Source organism: Amaranthus tricolor, chromosome 12, assembly GCF_026212465.1.
Source record: "Amaranthus tricolor cultivar Red isolate AtriRed21 chromosome 12, ASM2621246v1, whole genome shotgun sequence".
NCBI lineage: Eukaryota > Viridiplantae > Streptophyta > Magnoliopsida > Caryophyllales > Amaranthaceae > Amaranthus > Amaranthus tricolor.
In genome coordinates this window covers 15,497,113-15,517,536 of record NC_080058.1, presented here as the reverse complement: position 1 = coordinate 15,517,536, position 20,424 = coordinate 15,497,113, and the positions used below count along the sequence as shown (strand labels likewise).

The following is a 20,424-nucleotide window of genomic DNA, read 5'->3' as shown; positions in this document are numbered from 1 at the left end:
CATTCTCCCCGTGCGGGTAGGGGAAAGAAATGAAAGCAGAACCGTGCCCATACAATTCACGGTGGTGGATCTCACATTCCCCTACAACGCCATCATGGGGCTTCCACTCATCAACAAGATCAAAGCCGCAATCTTCCCTCATCAACTCCTGCAACAATTTGAGCGGGACGATGGAAAAGTGGGTATCCTCAAAGGGGATCAGATGACGGCACGCCAATGCCTCATCAACACCTTAAAAGGAGGACCTTCCATCACCCCCTCCGAAAGGGAAAGGGAAGAAGATTCCCCGACTGTGATGAGCGTGTATCTAGAGAACCCTAACACGCACGAAAGGCCTCATTCCCATAGAGCGATACGAGGAGGTAGATATTTTCGGAGGAAAACGCATTAAGATAGGGAAAGATCTTCCTGGCCCAGTCAAACAGGATATCATGGCCACCCTCGCCGAGTTCCGCGACGTCTTTGCTTTTTCCACGGAAGAAATGCCTGGCATCCCTACAAGTGTCATGTGCCACAAACTCGTCATAAAACCAAGCTACAAAACCGTGAAGCAAAAGCTGCGACATCAAGGGAAAGAGCGGATAGAGGCCGCCCGAGAAGAAGTGGAGAAATTGCTAAAAGCCGGATTCATCAGAGAATGCAAATATTCCGATTGGCTCTCCAACGTTGTTCTCGTTAAGAAGCCAAATGGAAAGTGGAGGATGTGTGTTGATTGCACAGATCTAAACAAGGCATGCCCCAAGGACGATTATCCTCTCCCAAAGATAGATCGTGGAGGATTCCACGGCAAGTCACGGCCTACTAAGTTTCATGGATGCTAACGCTGGTTATCATCAAATCCCGTTAGCCCTTGAAGACCAGCCGCATACGGCATTCATTACAAATGCTAGAATATACTGCTACAAAGTCATGCTCTTTGGGCTAAAGAATGCTGGGGCAACTTATCAGAGAATGGTCAAAAAGGTCTTCCAATCTCAGATTGGACGAAATTTAGAAGTATACGTGGATGACATGATCACAAAGAGCAAGCAGGCATCTCAGCATGCCGCGGAGTTACGCAAAACGTTCATAACCCTCCAAAAACACCAAATGCGACTCAATCCTGAAAAGTGCGTGTTTGGAGTCACCGGAGGGAAGTGCCTTGGCTTCCTCGTTGACGAGAGGGGAATAGAAGCCAATCCCGACAAGATACAGGCAATCCAAGACATGAAGTCCCCAAGATCCGTAAAAGAAGTCCAAAAGCTAACAGGATGCGTAGCTGCCTTAGGGAGATTTCTATCAAAGTCCGCAGATAAATGCTCGCCTTTCTTCAAAACCCTCAAACAAAGCAAGTTCGAATGGACGAGAGAAGCCGAAGAATCCTTCCAGCAGTTTAAAGAGCACTTGTCCTTTTTGCAAAAACTAGTTTCGCCATTCAACGGGGAAAACCTAGTCTTATATGTCTCGGTCTCCGAATACTCATTATCAGGAGTATTAATCGCCGAAAGAGAAAAGAAGCAATTCCCCGTATATTATGTAAGTCACGCCTTTCGAGGATCCGAGGGGAACTACAGCGAAGTAGAGAAGGTCTTATTTGCAATCATGATGGCGAGCAGGAAATTGAAACCATACTTCCAATCCCACCAGATCATCGTCAGGACTAGCCAACCGTTGAAGAAGTTTCTAGAGGGAAAAAACAAATCGAGCCGCATCACTGATTGGGCTAATCAACTTGCAGATTTCGGCATTGAATATGAACCGCGAACAGCAATCAAAGCCCAAGCCCTGGCTGACTTCATTGCCGAAAGCACTATCCCCCATTATCCTGAACCTAATCAAGAATGGAAGTTGTATGTAGATGGATCCTAAACACAACCAGCAAGCGGAGCTGGGCTGTTGATCTTGTCTTCTGCCGGGGTCCGTATGGAAAGAGCGGTCAGATTCGAGTTCGCGGCCTCTAACAATGAGGCAGAATACGAAGCATTACTCATGGGGCTCAAAATCTGCTATGAGGCAGGGGCTAAAGTATTATCCACTTTCTCTGACTCCCAGCTAATAGTCGGACAAGTGAATGGGGAATTCGAAGCCAAAGATGATAGCATGAAGATGTACTTGCAACAAGTAAGAGAAGTTGTCAAGAAATTTGACAAATTCACATTGATCCACATCCCAAGATCTCAAAACGCACAGGCCGATTCCCTGGCAAAACTCGCCAGCTCAGCCGAAACATCCGCGGCTCGCGAAATTATCTGGGAAGTACTTCCCAACCCTAGTATCAACCTTATGGTTAACAACATTGATAGATCGAAAATGTGGATGGAGCCATACATCAAATATTTGCAAAATCAGACGCTCCCCCAAGATGAGAATCAGGCAAAAGTGCTTCGAAAGAAGGCCAGATGGTTCGAGCTCCACGAAGGCACACTCTATAAAAAATCATATACCCATCCCCTTTAAAAATGTGTTTCTCCTGAAGAAGGAAACTACATCCTTCGCGAAATACACGAAGGCGGATGCGGCATACATCAGGGAGTACGAACTGTCATTGGCAAAGTCCTCAGAAGCGGATATTATTGGCCCTCGCTCAGGAGTGACGCGGAAGCACTTATCAGACGATGTCTCGAATGCCAGTACCACTCAAAGTTAGGAAGGAAGCCCTCTAACTACTTGTCCACCATGCAAGCCGTCCTGCCTTTTGATAAGTGGGGTATAGATCTCCTTGGCCCCTTCCCACCGGCAAAGGGGCAACGCAAATTCATTATTGTGGCTATTGATTATTTCACCAAGTACGTTGAAGCAGAGGCCCTTAGCTCAATCACAGACAAACAAGTCTGTCAATTCATATGGCGAAATATCATCACGAGATACGGTATTCCTCGTGTAATCATTACCGACAATGGGAGACAATTTGTCAGTAACAACACAATAGAATACTGCGACAGGTTCGACATTCAAATCCGATTCAGTTCAGTATCTTGACCGCAAACCAATGGCCAAGTTGAATCAGCAAACAAGGAGATTTTTAACGGCATCAAAAAGAAAATAGAAGGGGTTAAAGGTACTTGGAATGAAGAATTACCCGGCATCCTATGGGCAAGCCGAACAACCTTCAAGGAGGCAACAAGACATACCCTATTTTCCTTGGTATATGGGTCCTAAGCCGTGCTTCCAGTAGAGATAGGCATACCCTCCACAAGGGTTACCTACTACTCACACAGCGAGAATGAACAAGGAAAAAGGGCAAACTTAGATCTGCTTCCAGAAACACGGGGGAATGCATTGTTAAGGTCCATGGCCCATAAACAGAAGATGATTCGCAGCTTCAACCGACTAGTCAAAGTTAAACACATTCAAGTTGGCGACTTCGTCCTACGAAAAGTTGAGGCCACGGGGAAAATCGTAGATAAAGGAAAACTAGGGGTCAACTGGGATGGCCCGTTCAAAATTATCCGCGTCATCAAACCCGGGACATTCGAACTGGAAGACATGAAAGGGAAGTAACTACCCCGCCCATGGAATGGAGATCACTTGAAGAAGTACTTCATTTAATGAGATTCGCAAGAGGCCAGTCAATGATCATTAGTTTCATCACAATCATTAGTTTCATCCCGCGGCATAGTCGCGTGGTCATTCACATTACATTTTTCAATATATCAAAGGTTTCATTTTTTCAGAATTATCCAGCTCCAACATTTACAAGTATTCAGTTATATTCTACTTCCTCTATTAATATTGCAAATCTTATTAAATTCAATAATTTCCATAAGTCGGACCCCTTAAGAGGGGTCCCATAATCAAATTTATTCTAAGTCAGCACGAATCAGTGACATCCACAAGTCGGACCCAAAGAGAGGGGTCCAAATATCAAAATTGTTAAGTAAAAATCTCGCCCAACAGTAACATCAACAAGTCGGACCCCTAGACTGGGGTCCAAAAATCAAAGTTGATTTAAGTTAAAATCAATGTTATCTATTAATCAGGTAAGTATCAATGACATCCATAAGTCGGACCCCTAGAATGGGGTCCCAACGTCAAAATTATTCTAAGTAAATTTTCAATTTCGCCCGGCAGTGACATCGACAAGTCGGACCCTTAGAATGGGATCCCAAGATCGAAATTATTTTAAGTAAATTTTCGACCGCATCAGTCCCCATTTTTGGTCGAAAGAAGCCGCGGCCTGAGAGATAGGACCGGAAATACTCCGAACATTCATAGCAAAATATCTTAGAAGCATCGTTCAAAAAATATATACATATAATTAAATTCAAAATACAAAGTTTGGTCAAAAAAATGTCAAGTTTAGATTACAACTTCAAAACAAAATTAAACATCATTTAAAAAGGCATCAATGTCCCCCTCTGGATCTTGAGCCGGCAGCTAAGGAGACCCGGCCATCCTCTCTTCAAGACTTGGAGTGAAGCTTACAAAATCTTCAACGTTGAACGGCTCCACTTCAATCTCGGACAGCTCCTTGGACAAGCCTTGGAGGTTTCTTCCTTCGTCAATAAGCAGATTCGACAGATCTAAGCATAAACTCTCCAGCTGGAAAAGCGCCAAGTTCTCGGGGGTGTCCGAGGCCGAAGGAGGAGAGAGAGTTAACTTATCTAGTTCAAGGCATAGTGCCTCCTTTTCAGCCGCAATATCGACTCTCTCCGACCAAGCCCTCGCTTTTTCCACATCCCAATTAGGGACACCAGTACCGCCGACTCCCGCTCCAAAATCGGAGCTAGGTTAGCCAGAGCTTCGTCTCCCTTTTGATTTGCCTTCTGTTGGAGAGAATCGAAGTCGACACCTAACTACGTGGCAGCCAGACGGTACTTCTCTTCACTAATCGTGGAACCAGCACCCACCATCTCTGCCGTCAGATCTCCCAAGAAACTTGACGCCTCCGGCTCGTCCGAAGTCAGCCAATCCCTAGCTATTCGGGCTTGTCTTTCCAAGCTAAGTTTATACACCTTAGCCGCGGATAGCTAAGTCTTGAACTTGGCCAAATCAGCTGACACCTGTTACATCAGACACTGGTTTTGATGAACCAGCTTAGCATGAACGTCCATCAGGTGACCGACTTCATGGCCGAGGGTTGCCGACTTGTTAGAAGCTGCGTCCAAACTCCAAATGGTCTCCTCCAGCTGTTTTCTCGCCCTCTCCCGCCACTGTTCAGTTCTGACTAAACGCTCTTTTCAGCTCAGAGCATTTAGCCAGTTTATCTTTTAAGCCCGGCAGTTCTTCTCGGAGCTTCTGGAGCTCCTCGTCCTGCTCATTGCAGCGGGAGGACAGGACGGCCAGCGTCTCCCTGTCCGCGGCACTTTGGCGGCTGAGGTTGAGCTCAAAGGACAACCTCAGAAAAGCCTGCAAAAAGAACAAGTTAAAATCCAAGCATAGCTAACTTAAAAAGATAAAAGTAGAAGGACGTTACCTCAGCCGCGGAAACTTGGAGTTGACGCACTCTATCGGTGGAGGATAGGGACTCCAAAAGGTCAACATCCACTTTGCTGATCAAGTGGGATGTCGCCCTGTTGAATCGGGTTATCATACCCTTATGCCCCAAGTCAGTGAAAGGGGTCTCGTGTCGGAAAGGTATAACCTCCCGACGACGATACACCTCCTCCACCTTCGCCTCAGGGGCCGCGGCTGATTCCCCCACCTTTTCTTTACTCCGGCTCAAAACCGGGGACGCCTCATCCTGAGGATAAGCCACCTCCTCCTCCGCCGACCTCATTTGCAGAGGTAAGACTATCATTATTGTTCCCGCCGAGGCGTTCTTCGAGGCACTCTCCTCGTGGGAGGAAGAGACTCTCTTCCACTTCCTCTCTTTCTTCTTCGTTTCCCTCTTCTTAGAAGGGATTACCCTCTGAGAGTCATCGGGAATATGAACTCTTTTCCTCTCCTCGAGGAGCCGGAGAGCCTCCTCTTCGCAGGGCACCTCGTCCAGCCTTTTCTCCACCGTTGCCGAGTCCTACAAGAGAAAAAGTTAGAAGAAATCCCTCATAGTTCAAAAAATATATGAATTTATACCTTTGGAGAAAGAGGTAGAGGTTTTTCCACGGCCCGTTGACTGGCCCCCTAAGCAAATCGCATAACACTAAACTTCTTCATCAGTTCTGGATCTTTTGCTCTCAGGTTCTCCTTGGCTATCCCTGAAAAATCATGAGTTAGAAAATAGTAAACCTTTGATAAAGAGGGAAGGGGCCGACAATCCTTACTCCAATCGATAGCCAAGCTGATGCCGAACGCCGAGAGAAGGTTCTCATTCTCCAACTCAGATCGACCCGTTGAGTTGGACGTTCATGGGTTTCCTCCCCAATTGAACGTGCATCTTTGCATACTCTATGATCACCGCATCATTGAAAGAACATTGCGGGATCTCGTTATTGAAACCCGAAAGGTTGGGTTTGATGTCAAAGGAGGTTTTAATGTTCCAACCCCCTGAATTGTATAAATAAGTAAACTTCGTCCTGTATCCCTTTTGGTTATCAGGAAGGTCGTGGACTATCATCAACCCAAGACGGTGTGTGAATGTTATCCAGCCACAGCCGTATGATTGAGAATTACATAAGCGGGCTCTAGATATATATATCTAAAGGCGGTAAGTGTTGGTACTAATTCGGGCACTGAAACATTCAAAAAATCTAATATTTCCCAAAAAAATGGATGAAGAGGAAACCTAAGTCCTAATTCGAAAGAAGGAAAGTATACTGCTATATAGTGTGGGGGAGGAAACCTAACGGTGTCATAATTCCCCGGGGTAATAATGTTGATATCATCTTTCAAACCCTATTTTTGAGAGATGGCTTCCCGACGCTTGTCTAAATCTCTTTTGGTTTGTAAATCTATGAAGTAGTTAAGGGGCCCGCCGCTTGGGATGTAAAATGGAGGAGGAACCGGCGCTGCGCTCTCCCTTCCTGAGGACTCGGATGATCCTTCGATGTTTTCCATATCTACATACAATAACCCTTCCAGGTCAGGATTATTCGCGGCAAGTAATTGGGGAAGAAAGCAACGCTCACTTCCCAAGGAGCAGTTTTCATTATCTCCGGAGGGTATACAGGGGATACATATGACTCATCCCCGGCCTTTATTGATTCATAATGAGGGGTGATTCTCACCGAACTACTATCGTCCGAATCATTCATTAGCAACCCCTCTTTATTAAAACGTCTACATGCTACCAAAGAAATTTCCGACGGGTTAGCAGAGTTAATGTCCAAATTAGCTATTATCTCATGAGTAGCCGCGACATCCATATTAACGATAGTCATAAAATAGTAGGCAAAAATTGTAAAGAATAATGGCTAATTTCATAGAACTAATTCAAAACTTTAAACATTCAACAACACGAAGAACAATTTGAAGAACAGTTTGAAGAATAATTTGATGAAATTCAAGAATTTGAGGAATGATTTGAATACCTTGAAGAAATTTTGAAGATTTGTTAGAAATTTAATGAAGTTTTGTCAGAATCCTTGAAGATCTTCAAAAGATTTGTCAGAGGTTTGAAGGAGGGTTGAAGGTTATCAGAGTGTTTCTCTCTACTTTCTCTTTCTAGCGATTTGAAGAAATAAGGGAGTTAATGAAGGTTAGGTGAGAGCGAACAATTCCAACAACCCTATTTATTGCAGCAATAAATGCTCAACATCGAACCTAAACATCCCTTGAACGAAAAGTGGAATCCCAAACTAAAACCGGGAAGTCGACAAGTTGGACCCCCAATGAGGAGGCAAACGTCGAAGATTTGTCTAAGTGTTCTTATCTATGTCCATGAAGTCGACTAGTCGGACCCTCAATGAGGGGGAAATATGGAAAATTTTTCTAAGTACCAGCTCTTGATTATATCCGGGGAGTCGATAAGTTGAACACCCTAGGTGGGAGAAAATGTCAACAAATTCTCTAAGTTATTAAATTTTCTCCTGAAGACGTAGGGTCGATCGGACCCTTAATCACACCCCAAGATAAACATAAATTATTCGAGTATGAAGGATGTCCGTATGGTCGAAAAGTCGGACTCCCTGGTGCCCCCAGTTATGGTACAAAAATTCTACAAGTGGGAAAATTCGCCTATTTTCCGTATAATCGAAGACACGGACCTATGTGATCATTCCGCGTCCTAGAAGAACAAGGGGCATGTTAGAACGAGGAAAATGGTTCCAAGTATTTTTGTCTTTCCGGCACGTTGATAAGTCGGACTCCTCTAAGTCCCTCAGTGAAGAATGTAAGTATAAACCTCAAGCCGCGTCATCAACTCACGTGACTCATTGTCTGGCGAGTCAACTCACTCATGCCGCGGTATGATACCTTCCCAAGATTCCACGGCTTATAACACGACAACGAGAAGGAAGATAGAACAACAAAACCAGTATCTTGTCCGTGAGGTCTACAAGTCGGACCCACTTTGCTGGTGATCTCGTTCAAAAAATATTCCAAGTCCCTGAAGTCCCGCGACTTCAGATTAAAATAATAAAAATTAATCATGGTGATTTCATCCGTGTGGTAGACAAGTCGGACCCCCCTTGGGGGCTATCTTGTTCCAAAATATTCTAAGTATTGGGGCTTCCGCGGCATTAAAGAAGCATAACTCGGGATCAAGCCTCCACTATATTTCTGTTGTTAAATGATATAGATGGATAGGGATATTCCGCAGCATGCCTCAAGCCGCGGCTCGATTGACGTTATTTATTTTTTCTTTAACTTGGAGCATCTCATGCGGTTATTTTGAAAAGGCCATAACTTTTTCGTTACAACTCAGAATTCGGCATGTGAACAGTCGATTCGAAGCGTATGAGCCCAATTTTCGGAAACCGTCTAAAGATCTGCCAAATGACGCTTACCGTTTCCGCACAAAGAAAGATATTTCAAGTCGTTGGGGCTCCCTTTTTCAAATCATCCTTCATGCGTGGGGCTAAATGTCAAGGTATCACTTATCTAATTTATTTATTTATTTAAATCATTAATGTCATATTACCTTAATAACCTTTGACCTTTTGTATTGACCTTGACTTTTAGTCAATGGGCTTTTCCTGAATTCTCCCAACTCCTTAGATGGCCCATAAGCAAGTGACCCACAAAATGCCCTAACTTCTCCCAGGAAAGTAACCTCCAGATTGACCCAACTTCCCATCTATCCCACAATGCATGGTTCTCCTTCTTCCAAGGCTGATAACTGCCCATTACCCCCATGATAATCCACCTCTTCTCAGAAATAACTTTCTTCTTCACCACTATAAATAGAGGCCAATATCAGAAAGGAAGGGATCATCTAAAAATAATCCTCTTAGTATCCTTACTCAAACTCCATTTCATTAGCCTACCAAAATATAAGCAATATCAACCTCGATATCTTAATTCTTGCATTCAGTTTACAATCGTCTATTCAATAATCTCACATCACCGTTCTAACTTGAGCGTCGGAGGGGTTTTCCGGGAGATCACCCCCCGGGCAAGGCTAACGCGTTGTCTTGCAGGAATTCTGGTCGCTTCCTTCCACGAATCGCCGCTCCTGATAACGTTTCCACTTACAGTATTCCAAGTGTTTTCCACTTCATCGTTTCATCATCGAAACAATAATCAATAAGTAAATAAATAAATAAATAAAAATATAAATTTAAATTAAAAAAATAATAATAAAGAATAAAAAAATAAAAAATAATAATAATAGAAAGTAAAAAAAAATATAAATTAATCAAAATAATAAATGAAATAATAAAATAAAATAAAAACAATAATAAAAAGACAATTAAAATTAAAATAAAAAGTTATTTAAAAAAGTAAAAAGATAAAATGAAATAATACATACATACATACATACATACACTACAAAAAACTATCGAATTGGTGACACACATATTCGTCGCCATTTGATAGCTAAATGGTCAAAAAGTAGCCTTGGCGATGGGAGGGCGACGGGCTATGTGGTGGTCGCTTATTCGTTCGTCGCTAACACTAGAATGGACGCCATTTCCTCACCATTTATTAAGGAAAAGTTGGCGACCACGGGGCAACGAGGTGACCATCGCCAAAAACGTGTCTGACATGGCGACAAGAATCGCCTTGCCGTATCTCTCGCCATTTCCGGCGACCAAGTGGCGACCATATGCTCGTCACCAAGTTGGCGACCACTGTCTGATAGCTTTTTCGTCGCCTACTGCTAGCGACCACATGTTCACGCTTTTTGGTCGCCGTGTAAATTTATATATATATATATATATATATATATATATATATATATATATATATATATATATATATATATATATATATATATATATATATATATATATATATATATATATATATATATATATATATATATATATATATATATATATATATATAGATATATATACATATATACATATATACATATATATATATATATATATATATATATATATATATATATATATATATATATATATATATATATATATACATATATATATATATATATATACATATATATATATATATATATACATATATATATATATATATATATATATATATATATATATATATATATATATATATATTATATTTATATATATTTTTTATTAGTTATAATATTAAAAAAAATATTTATGCATAAAAACAAATAAATTAAAGTAAAAGAGCTGAAAATATTATATATAAAACTAAAGTTTATTTACAAAGTCACAAAAATTACATATATTTAAACATTCATTTGGAGGAGGTGGAGGAGGGGGTTGATACAAATTGAAATGCGATTCAATGAATTTTAAAAATAGTTCTCGTTCTCTTGTTATTTGTTCAGTCAGCCTTTGATGAGTCTCATAGGCAGTCTGAGCATTTCTTCTTCGTATCGCTTCCCATAATTGATTATTGAACTTCATTTGCCGGGCTTCTAAATCCGCAAACCTTTGTTGTATAATGGCGTCATAATCAGGTTGTGCAGGCTGAGAAGACGGAAATTCGAAAAATGCATAAAAATAACATTAAACATGCTCAAGTTATACCATAATTCGAAAATGTTAAAAACATACAAAAAATGAAGAAACAAAATAATAACATTATTCATGCTCAAAATATACCATAATCCGAAATAAAAAAAAAAACATACATAATTCAACATAAACATCATGAAATAACATGAAAAAACATGTTGAAGATGACAATGTACTCCATAGCTCGAAATCAAACAAAAAAAAAACATTCAAACATAATTTATCATCATAATCATCAAGAACATTAAAAAAATTAAAAAAAAATAAACAATAAACACTAACCTTTTAATAAGAAGATGAGATTTTTAGAGTTGAAGATGAGTAGTAACCACAAAATGATGAGAATGAATTAAGAGAGAAAATAAAATTAATAGAGAATGAGATTAATGGAGGAAAAGAAAATTTAAAGGTGAAGTATAAGGAATTGAAATGAAGAAGTATGGAAAATGAGGATGGAGTCGTAGGAAATGAGGAATTAAGGCAACTCATCTGAAGTTGGCGACCACCAATGACAAGATTAAATAGGTTTAGTTTTCAGTACGGCGACGAGCAATGTGGTCGCTGGTTGGTCGCTGACTGTAATGACAAGACCAGACAATTTGACTTTTCAGCCTGGCGACCAGCTTGTTGGTCGCTAGTTCGTCGCCCCGCCTCGGTAATGAAAACTTTGCGTGCTGTAGTGGGGAAAAAATCGGCTGGTGCAGTATTATTATTATTATTATTGCCGTTATTATTATTATTATTATTGTTGGACCTCTTGAGTTTTGATGATGACTACACTTAAGCAAATATATGTTTAGAGATTGTGTGCAGGTCGATATCCGATTAATTGTGATCGTTGATAGTACCTATGGCTTAGTTCGTGGGAATGTACGTGTCAAAAGGATTCAAGAGATGTTAGAAGAGTATATCACTTGGGATGTAAAATGGAGACAGGAAGTCTACTGTTCCCAGGTTTGATGTTCTAGCAAGTTGGAATTTGGAGACAGCGCAGTGTTCCCAAACTGAAGTCAATTTACGTTAGCTAATAAATTCTATCTTTTATTTTTTAGTTAATGTATTTAAATTAATTTGTTGCATTAGTTTATTAAAGTTAATTGGCAAGAAGAATTTCTAAAATTCCTGACGTGGTGGTTTCAAGATTAATTCCTTATTTTTAGGAGATAAACTTGGATCTACTAAAAAGTAGGAACAGCAGTTATGCTTTAATTATTTTTGGATTTTCTGAAAAATAATAAAAATAATCTTTTCCTAAAAATAGTAAAAATAACCATTTACTAAGAATTGGTCAAAAAGATAACCGTTTTGGACTTTGTCAAAAGATAACCGTGTGATCAAACCGTTTTCTAAATATAGCATGAAGTTCCAGCCATTAATTTGGGGAACAGCGGTTATTAAGGAACAGCAGTTATCAGGGAACAGCGGTTATCAGTGAATAGCGGTTACTGATTTCCTTAACCGTTTGTTTGATTTATTCAAAGGCTGAAGTATTAACCGTTTTGTGATTCATTCAGCATCATTCATTAATCCATGACTAAGGATAATGGGTTGGATTGTTTTTCTATTTTTAGAAATTTATTTTATTATAAATAAGCTAACTAGCTCGGTTTTTCAGAAGATGAAAATAACGCATGCTTTAAGAGAAAAATAATTTTTGCGTTTGATTTTTGAAATTCTACAAGTAATATTTTGTGTTTTTAAATTGCCAATTAATTCATAATATTTACTTGTGCAACTCTTTAATTTATCTTAGAGAATTTCAATCCTTTTTGTAAGGGTTTTTTGAGTGTTTATGTAATTAGACTCGGGTGAGTCTAAGGGGGAAATTAGATAGCTTTGAGTGAAGCTAGAGAGGATTAGCTTGAAGAGAAGCTAAGGTTGTTGCTTGGAGTAAAGCAATTAGAGAGAAGAGGAGTCGGCCTAGGTGTTACGCTTCGAGTGAAGCAAGGTGTTTATTGTGATTGTAACTAATTGCCTTAAACATAGTGGAGTTTTTGAAAATCCCAAGTGGTCGTGGTTTTTCCTTTTGTTTAGGCCCAAAAGGTTTCCACGTAAAATCGTGTGTCTCTCTTATTATTTTGCTCTTAGTTTAAGCTTTATTTATTTTGAATAATTCCGCAAAAACAGGGCACAATCGCTTAAACTTGCAACAACAACAATTCACCCCCCCTCTTGTTGCTGTTCCCGTTCCTAATTGAATCAACAATTGGTATCAGAGCCCTGTTCCCAGAAGATCAGGAAACCCTGAGGGCAGATTCTGGTGTTCCCGAAAAAAGTCAATTATGAACGAGCGAATGGAAGAGGGATATTCAACTCAAAGACCGCCAATGTTCGATGGAAAATTCTATACATACTGGAAAAATAGAATGGAAATCTTCATCAAGGCTGAGAACTATCAAGTGTGGAGAGTCATTGAAATCGGAGATTTTGAGGTAACCATTACTAACTCCAACAATGAAGTAGTTCCCAAACCAATAACGGAATATGAAAAAGAAGATTTTCAGAAAATGGAATTAAATGCTCTTGCTATAAAATTACTTCATTGTGGTCTTGGACCAAACGAGCATAATAGAATTATGGGGTGCAAATCCGCTAAGCAAATTTGGGACCTGCTTGCTGTTACCCATGAGGGAACAAGTGAAGTAAAACGGTCCAAAATTGATTTGTTAATGTCTAAATACGAGAGATTTGTTATGGAGCCAAGAGAAAGTATCCAAGAGATGTTCACTAGGTTCACCAACATAACAAATGAGCTTGTCTCTCTTGGAAGAATAATTCCCACTGATGAACAAGTAAGGAAGATTCTAAGGAGCCTTCCTCAAGATGAGCGCAGGAGGGCCAAGGTTACTGCTATACAAGAGTCCAAAGATTTTACTAAGTTCAATCTAGAGGAGCTGGCTGGTTCCCTAATGACGCATGAATTGCATTTGGGAACAGCAGACAGTTCCAGGAACAAGGGACTGGCTCTGGCAGCGGGGGAACAGGACGAATCAGAATGTGATGAGGAAGAGGCTGCTTTATTGGTACGAAAATTCAAGAAGTTCTTCAGGAACAGCAGGTATGCAAATCAAAGAAACAACAAAGAAAGAAGAACAAAAAATCTTGAATGCCACAAATGTGGAAGTACCGAGCACTTCATCAAGGATTGCCCAACATGGAAGAATGAAAAGGGCAAGGGAAAGACAAGAGATTCAAGAAGACCGTTGAACAAAGAGAATTTTAACAAGACTGACTTTCGTAGGGCCATGATTGCTGCATGGGGAGAAACTGAAAGTGAGAATGAAACTATTGTTCCCGAAGAAGAGGAGACAGCTAACCTATGTCTCATGGCTACGCATAAAGGCAAGGAGAAGCAGGTAAATATTTCTAATTCATTTTCTGACCATTCATTTAATCTAAGTAAAAATGAATTAAAAGAGTTGTTAAAAGAGACACAAGCTAAACTTGAAAATTGCAATGATAAGTGTCTCAAGTTAGAACAGGAACTTAAAGTAAGCAAAGACCATGTCTCATACATAAACACCTTTAGACATGATGTCCAAAACAGATTTTTCGGTTTGTTGGATCAAAATATAATCCTAAAGGAAAATATGGAGAGACTTAAGAAAGAAAATGTTATTCTTAATATTGAGCTATCACAATACAAATTATTAGGCTTAAATAAAGAATTGATAAATGCATCTACTAAGGATTTGTGCAATGATTTTCAACATTTAGAGTTGAATCCGGAATCCAACCGTAACAACAATAATAATCTTGAATTAAATTCAAGAGAAAAAGGGAAAATCAAAATAACTCCCAAATGGATTCTAGATGCTAAAAGTAAGAAATCACAAGGCCTAAATTATTTTAAGAATAACAAAAGTAAGAAAGCTTACGTTGATCTTCCTAGAGACAGGTATTGTACCTTCTGTGGTAAAGCTGGCCATCTGAAGGAACAGTGCACCAAAAGGGAACAGTATACTGTCTCCAACAGAAACTATGTCGATAACATTCAGATTGATAAATATGATTCATGTAAGATCGACAAGGAACCCAAGAAAGTCTGGGTTCCTATAATTAACAATTAATTATCTTACAGGTCCAAGTGAGGGGGAACAGCTCATGGTATCTCGACAGTGGGTGTTCCAAGCATATGACGGGTGACAAATCTAAATTTCTCTCACTTGAAGCCTATGATGGGGGAACAGTAACCTTCGGTGACAATATGAAGGGTGAGATAATCGCCAAAGGAAAGGTTGGAAGGTCATGTTCCCACGCCATTGATAATGTATTTTTAGTCGAGAATTTGAAACACAACTTACTCAGCATTTCTCAATTTTGTGATAAGGGTAACTCTGTAAACTTTACTTCTGAAAAGTGCATTATTTCTAGGAACGACACAGGAGACATCATTCTTGAGGGAATCAGAAAAGGGAACACTTATGTGGTGGACCTGGACACTGTTCCCAGAAACAGTCTAACGTGTCTAAGTGTTATAGAAGACGACCCACTTCTTTGGCATAAGCGTCTAGGTCATGCTAGTTATTCATTGATTAATACATTAAGATCTAAAGACCTAGTTAGAGGACTACCATCTATAAAATTCCTTAAGGATGAAATATGTGATCCTTGTGCCAAAGGAAAACAAGTAAGGTCATCTTTTAAACCAAAGAATGTTGTGACCACCTCAAAAACGCTTGAATTATTACACATGGATTTGTGTGGACCTATGAGAATACAAAGCCGTAGTGGCAAGAGATATGTGTTTGTTATTGTTGATGACTATAGTAGATTTACATGGACTTTATTTTTAGTTAGTAAAGATGAAGCCTTTAATGAGTTTGTCTCTTTCGCTAACAAAATACAAAAATCTACCAATAATCAAATTGTTCACATAAGGTCAGATCATGGTAAAGAATTTGAAAATTCAAGCTTTATGAGTTATTGCAATGAACATGGAATAAGTCACAATTTTTCCGCCCCTAGAACACCACAACAAAATGGTGTAGTAGAAAGGAAAAATAGAACTTTAGAAGAAATGGCTAGGACTATGTTGATTGCTAGTGGTTTACCTAGAAATTTTTGGGCCGAGGCTGTTAATACTGCATGTTATATTTTAAATAGAGTATTGATAAGACCAATCACTTCTAAGACACCCTATGAACTGTTTAAAGGTGTTAAACCAAACATTGCCTATTTTCGTGTGTTTGGATGCAAATGCTTTGTACATGTTAATGGAAAACGAAATATAGGTAAATTTGATGAAAGAAGTGATGAAGCAGTATTTCTTGGCTACTCATCTCAAAGTAAGGCATATAGAGTCTATAACAAAAGAACAATGGGTGTGGAAGAATCCGTTCACATAATATTCGATGAAACTAACTTTTTGTCAAGTGAACATGATACAAATAATTTTAAGATAGGTCTTGCAAATCTAGAAGAAGATGATGAAGAATTGAAAGTGCATGATCAAGAAACAGTTGGTGAACAGCCGGTTCCAGCAGAAGCAGAAAGTACTGATCAAGTTCAGGAACTGCCAGAACATCAGGAACAGCAGACTGTTCCCAATCCAGCTGTTCCCACAGATGAGCAGAACAATCCAGTAGCTGAACAGAATGTTAATCAAGCTGATGAACCAGAACATGCTACTGTTCCCACAAGAGATTTTATGCCAAAACCTTGGAGATATCAAAAATACCATCCTCTTGATTTGATTGTAAGTGACTTAAATAAAGGAACACAAACTAGATCTCAAATGAGAAACTTTTGTGCACATTTTGCGTTCCTATCATCACTTGAACCCAAAAATCACGAAGAAGCTCTAAAGGATTCCGAATGGGTTGTAGCCATGCAAGATGAATTGAATGAATTTGAAAGGAACAAAGTATGGCATTTAGAACCCAAACCGAAACACAAGAAGGTAATTGGTTTGAAATGGGTATTTCGGAACAAACTAGATGAGCATGGAATAATTGTAAGAAACAAAGCAAGGCTCGTGGTCAAAGGGTACAATCAACAAGAAGGTATTGATTATACTGAGACATTTGCTCCAGTAGCAAGGTTAGAAGCTATTAGAATTTTAATTTCTTTTGCTGCATTTATGAACTTTAAATTATATCAAATGGATGTGAAATGTGCTTTCTTGAATGGTTTTCTTGATGAAGAAGTTTTTGTTGAACAACCGCCTGGCTTTGAGAATACCTCGTGTCTTGATCATGTCTATAAGCTTGATAAAGCTCTTTATGGGTTGAAACAAGCTCCTAGGCAATGGTATGAAAGACTATCAAAGTTTTTGATCCAAAATGACTTTATAAGAGGTAAAATTGATAAAACCTTATTCTTTAAGAATAAAGGTTCCAATATATTAGTTGTTCAAATATATGTTGATGATATTATTTTTGGTGCCACAAATGAATTGCTATGTAAAGAATTTGCTAACCTTATGAGCACTGAATTTGAAATGAGCATGATGGGAGAATTAAATTTCTTTCTTGGTTTGCAAATCAAACAAACTGCTAATGGTATCTTTATTCATCAACAAAAATATATAAAAGAACTTCTTAAGAAATATGGATTGAATAACGCTAAAACCAACCATACACCCATGGCTACTAATGTAAGGTTAGATGAAGATACAAATGGAACAAATATTGACCAAACTATGTATAGAGGCATGATTGGATCTTTATTATATCTAACTGCTAGTAGACCCGATATTTCATTTAGTGTTGGTTTATGTGCGAGATTTCAATCTAACCCTAAAGAATCACATCTAACTGCAGTGAAACGTATTTTGAGATATCTAAAGGGAACAGATGATTTATCATTATTTTATCCTAAAAGTGATGTCTTTGATTTGAAAGGCTTTAGTGATGCAGATTATGCAGGAGATCTTGTTAATAGAAAAAGCACGTCAGGTATGGTACAATTTCTTGGCTCATGTTTAGTTTCATGGAGTTCCAAGAAACAAAACACTGTTGCATTATCAACCGCTGAAGCTGAGTACGTAGCAGCAGCAGCTTGCTGTTCCCAAATGTTATGGATAAAGCAGCAGCTAAGAGACTTTGGTATTAAGTATGCATGTGTTCCTATTTATTGCGATAATACCAGTGCCATATGCATATCCAAAGATCCAGTGCATCACTCACGAGTAAAGCACATCCATATTAGGCATCATTTTCTTAAGGATAATGTTGAAAATAAAAATATCATTGTTAAGCATGTAAACACTAACGAGCAAATAGCAGATATCATGACCAAACCGCTTCCAAGGGAACAGCATGAGAAAATGAGATTGGAACTTGGCATGATCAAGCTGCATTAAAGGAAGTATCATATATGATTCCTAGAGACAAAATGAAAATTGAAAATGATCAATCAACCACAATAATCTTGATTGAAAAATCAATTATCGAAAGGATCAGGTACGCATTTTTTAAAGGTATATACTTTGGATGTTCTCATGATTGCATGATTATTTTGATCTGACGGTAGTAGCACAATATTACCATTTTTCTTTTTAAAATTAAAAATTTAATACACGTAAAAATTTAAAAAAAAAAAAAAAAAAAAAAAGACAAACAAAAACAACAATTTTTTTCCCAGCAGTTCTTTTAAGTAGGAGTTGAATCTCAACGTACTCCATTTTCACAATTCAAAATCAATTGTCTTGATTTGATAACTGCCTCAACACGTCACTTCATCCAATATAATTACTCCCTCTCGTCCCATCTTTCATTTCATCTTCATTACCCTTTCCCTTTCACTCAACCCTAAACCGTCATTCCTTCCACTTCCCTTTCACTTCGTCATTTTCCTTTGCTTTTCTCTCTAAAAACTTCAATGAAAACCAAGAATATGAAACCAAAAATGAAGCAACCTGTCCCTCTTCGAGTTATCTACCCACCTTCTCACACTCACAAACCTAAGTCTTCATCAAAGGAACCAGAGGACACCCCTATGTCTCCGCAAACAAGTGGTAAAAGAACAAGAGAATCCAAGAAACCTTCAACCCACTCTACCAAGAAAATGAAGGTAACGCATTACTCAAATGCTGAAGAACTTTCTAAAGAAATGTCTGTAGGATTTGGTCTAGACAAAGAATGGTACGAATCTACAACCTTTCCTAAATTCCATGAAATTTTACAAACTCAAAAATGGGAATCACTTATGAGCGTATATTGCTGCAACCCCATTTACCCTGACATTATGCATGAGTTTATTTCTAATTTTGCTGTTCATGATGGAGTTTGTTCTAGTTCAATCAAAGATATTGATATTGAATTTGATAGTCTGACTTTAGGAGAGTGGTTAGGTGTTCCTGCTACTGGTTTTGACGTTTATCATGTCGGGTCTAAGATTGCGTTTTCTGGAAGAGATGAAAAAGATGTTTGGAGATGCTTGGGGGTTAGGCAAAAAAGGGGGAAAGTAAGTCACAATGTCCTGTCTCCTTTACATAAGTTGCTGTACAACATTGCTAGAAGGTTTATCTTGCCACGAAACTCAAAACGTAGTGAGGTAAGTCTTCGAGATGCAACCCTGATATACTGTATGGTGAACAACATAAAGATTAATTTTCCTTCCTTGATGATTTCTCATTTAAATGATTGTATAGCCAAACGTTGTATGGTTGGCTATGGTGGTTTGTTGTCATGGATTTTCTCAAAGTTTGGTGTTCCACTGGGTGATTATAGTTTTCCTATGGGTCCCAGCAATATGATAGGTGCAAAATGTTTGAGTAATTTGCGCCTTAAACTAAATGAGGAGGGATTCTTGAAAATATTGTGGAACAGGTTGAGATTGATTCTGATAATGAGGAACAGGAGGAAGAGGGGAAGGAAAAGGAGGAACAGGAGGAAGAGGAAGAGAAGGAAGAGAAGGAACAGGAGAAAAAGGAAGAAGAGGAGAAGGAGGAACAGGAGAAAGAAGGGGATGGAGTTAAGGAACAGGAGGTTGTTCCTTCTGAGGAAGAAGACCAGGGGGTGGAATCTAAGGTTTCTCTTGAAGAAGACTCTAGGGCTGAACCCAATAGTTTTCCCTCATCAAAGCCAACCACTCCACCAACTCATCATTTTCAATCACCACTACCTTCACCAACACCAAGATCACCATCACCATCATTTCACAAACACAGCTTTGATCAGGCAACCGTTCCTACTGCTCCCTTATATTCCATTCTTCTCAAGCTTGATGATTTGCAGGATCGCTTCTTCAAATTTCAAGATGAGATCCGTGTTTCCCTAGCCTCTTTAGCTGACCAGATGACTCAGATGGAGGCTCGTCTTGGCGCTAAATTGGATACAGTTGAGGTGGAAACGGAATATGTTGATGAAGATGCTCCTGCTTCATAGTTTCCCTTTTATATTTTTCATTGCTGCTGTCTCTGTCTTTAAACAATTTCTTTCTTTTGGTACCAGCTGGGGTACAAATCTTTAACATTGTTAACATTGAACCTTTTTATGCTGCTACTATGTTAGGTTGGTTAATCTTTGCTTATCATGCTTGC

General features: G+C 39.0%; 1 protein-coding gene across 1 annotated transcript in view; it reads left to right on the top strand.

Annotated features, from left to right (window-relative positions):
* LOC130828622 (uncharacterized) overlaps positions 1-391 on the top strand; it is a 12,415-nt gene extending 12,024 nt beyond the window's left edge. The window contains exon 4 of the mRNA XM_057694586.1: positions 164-391. Within this exon, the coding sequence (XP_057550569.1) occupies positions 164-391 (228 nt within the window). The remainder of the gene's footprint in view (positions 1-163) is intronic.
* The last annotated feature ends 20,033 nt before the right edge of the window (positions 392-20,424 follow it).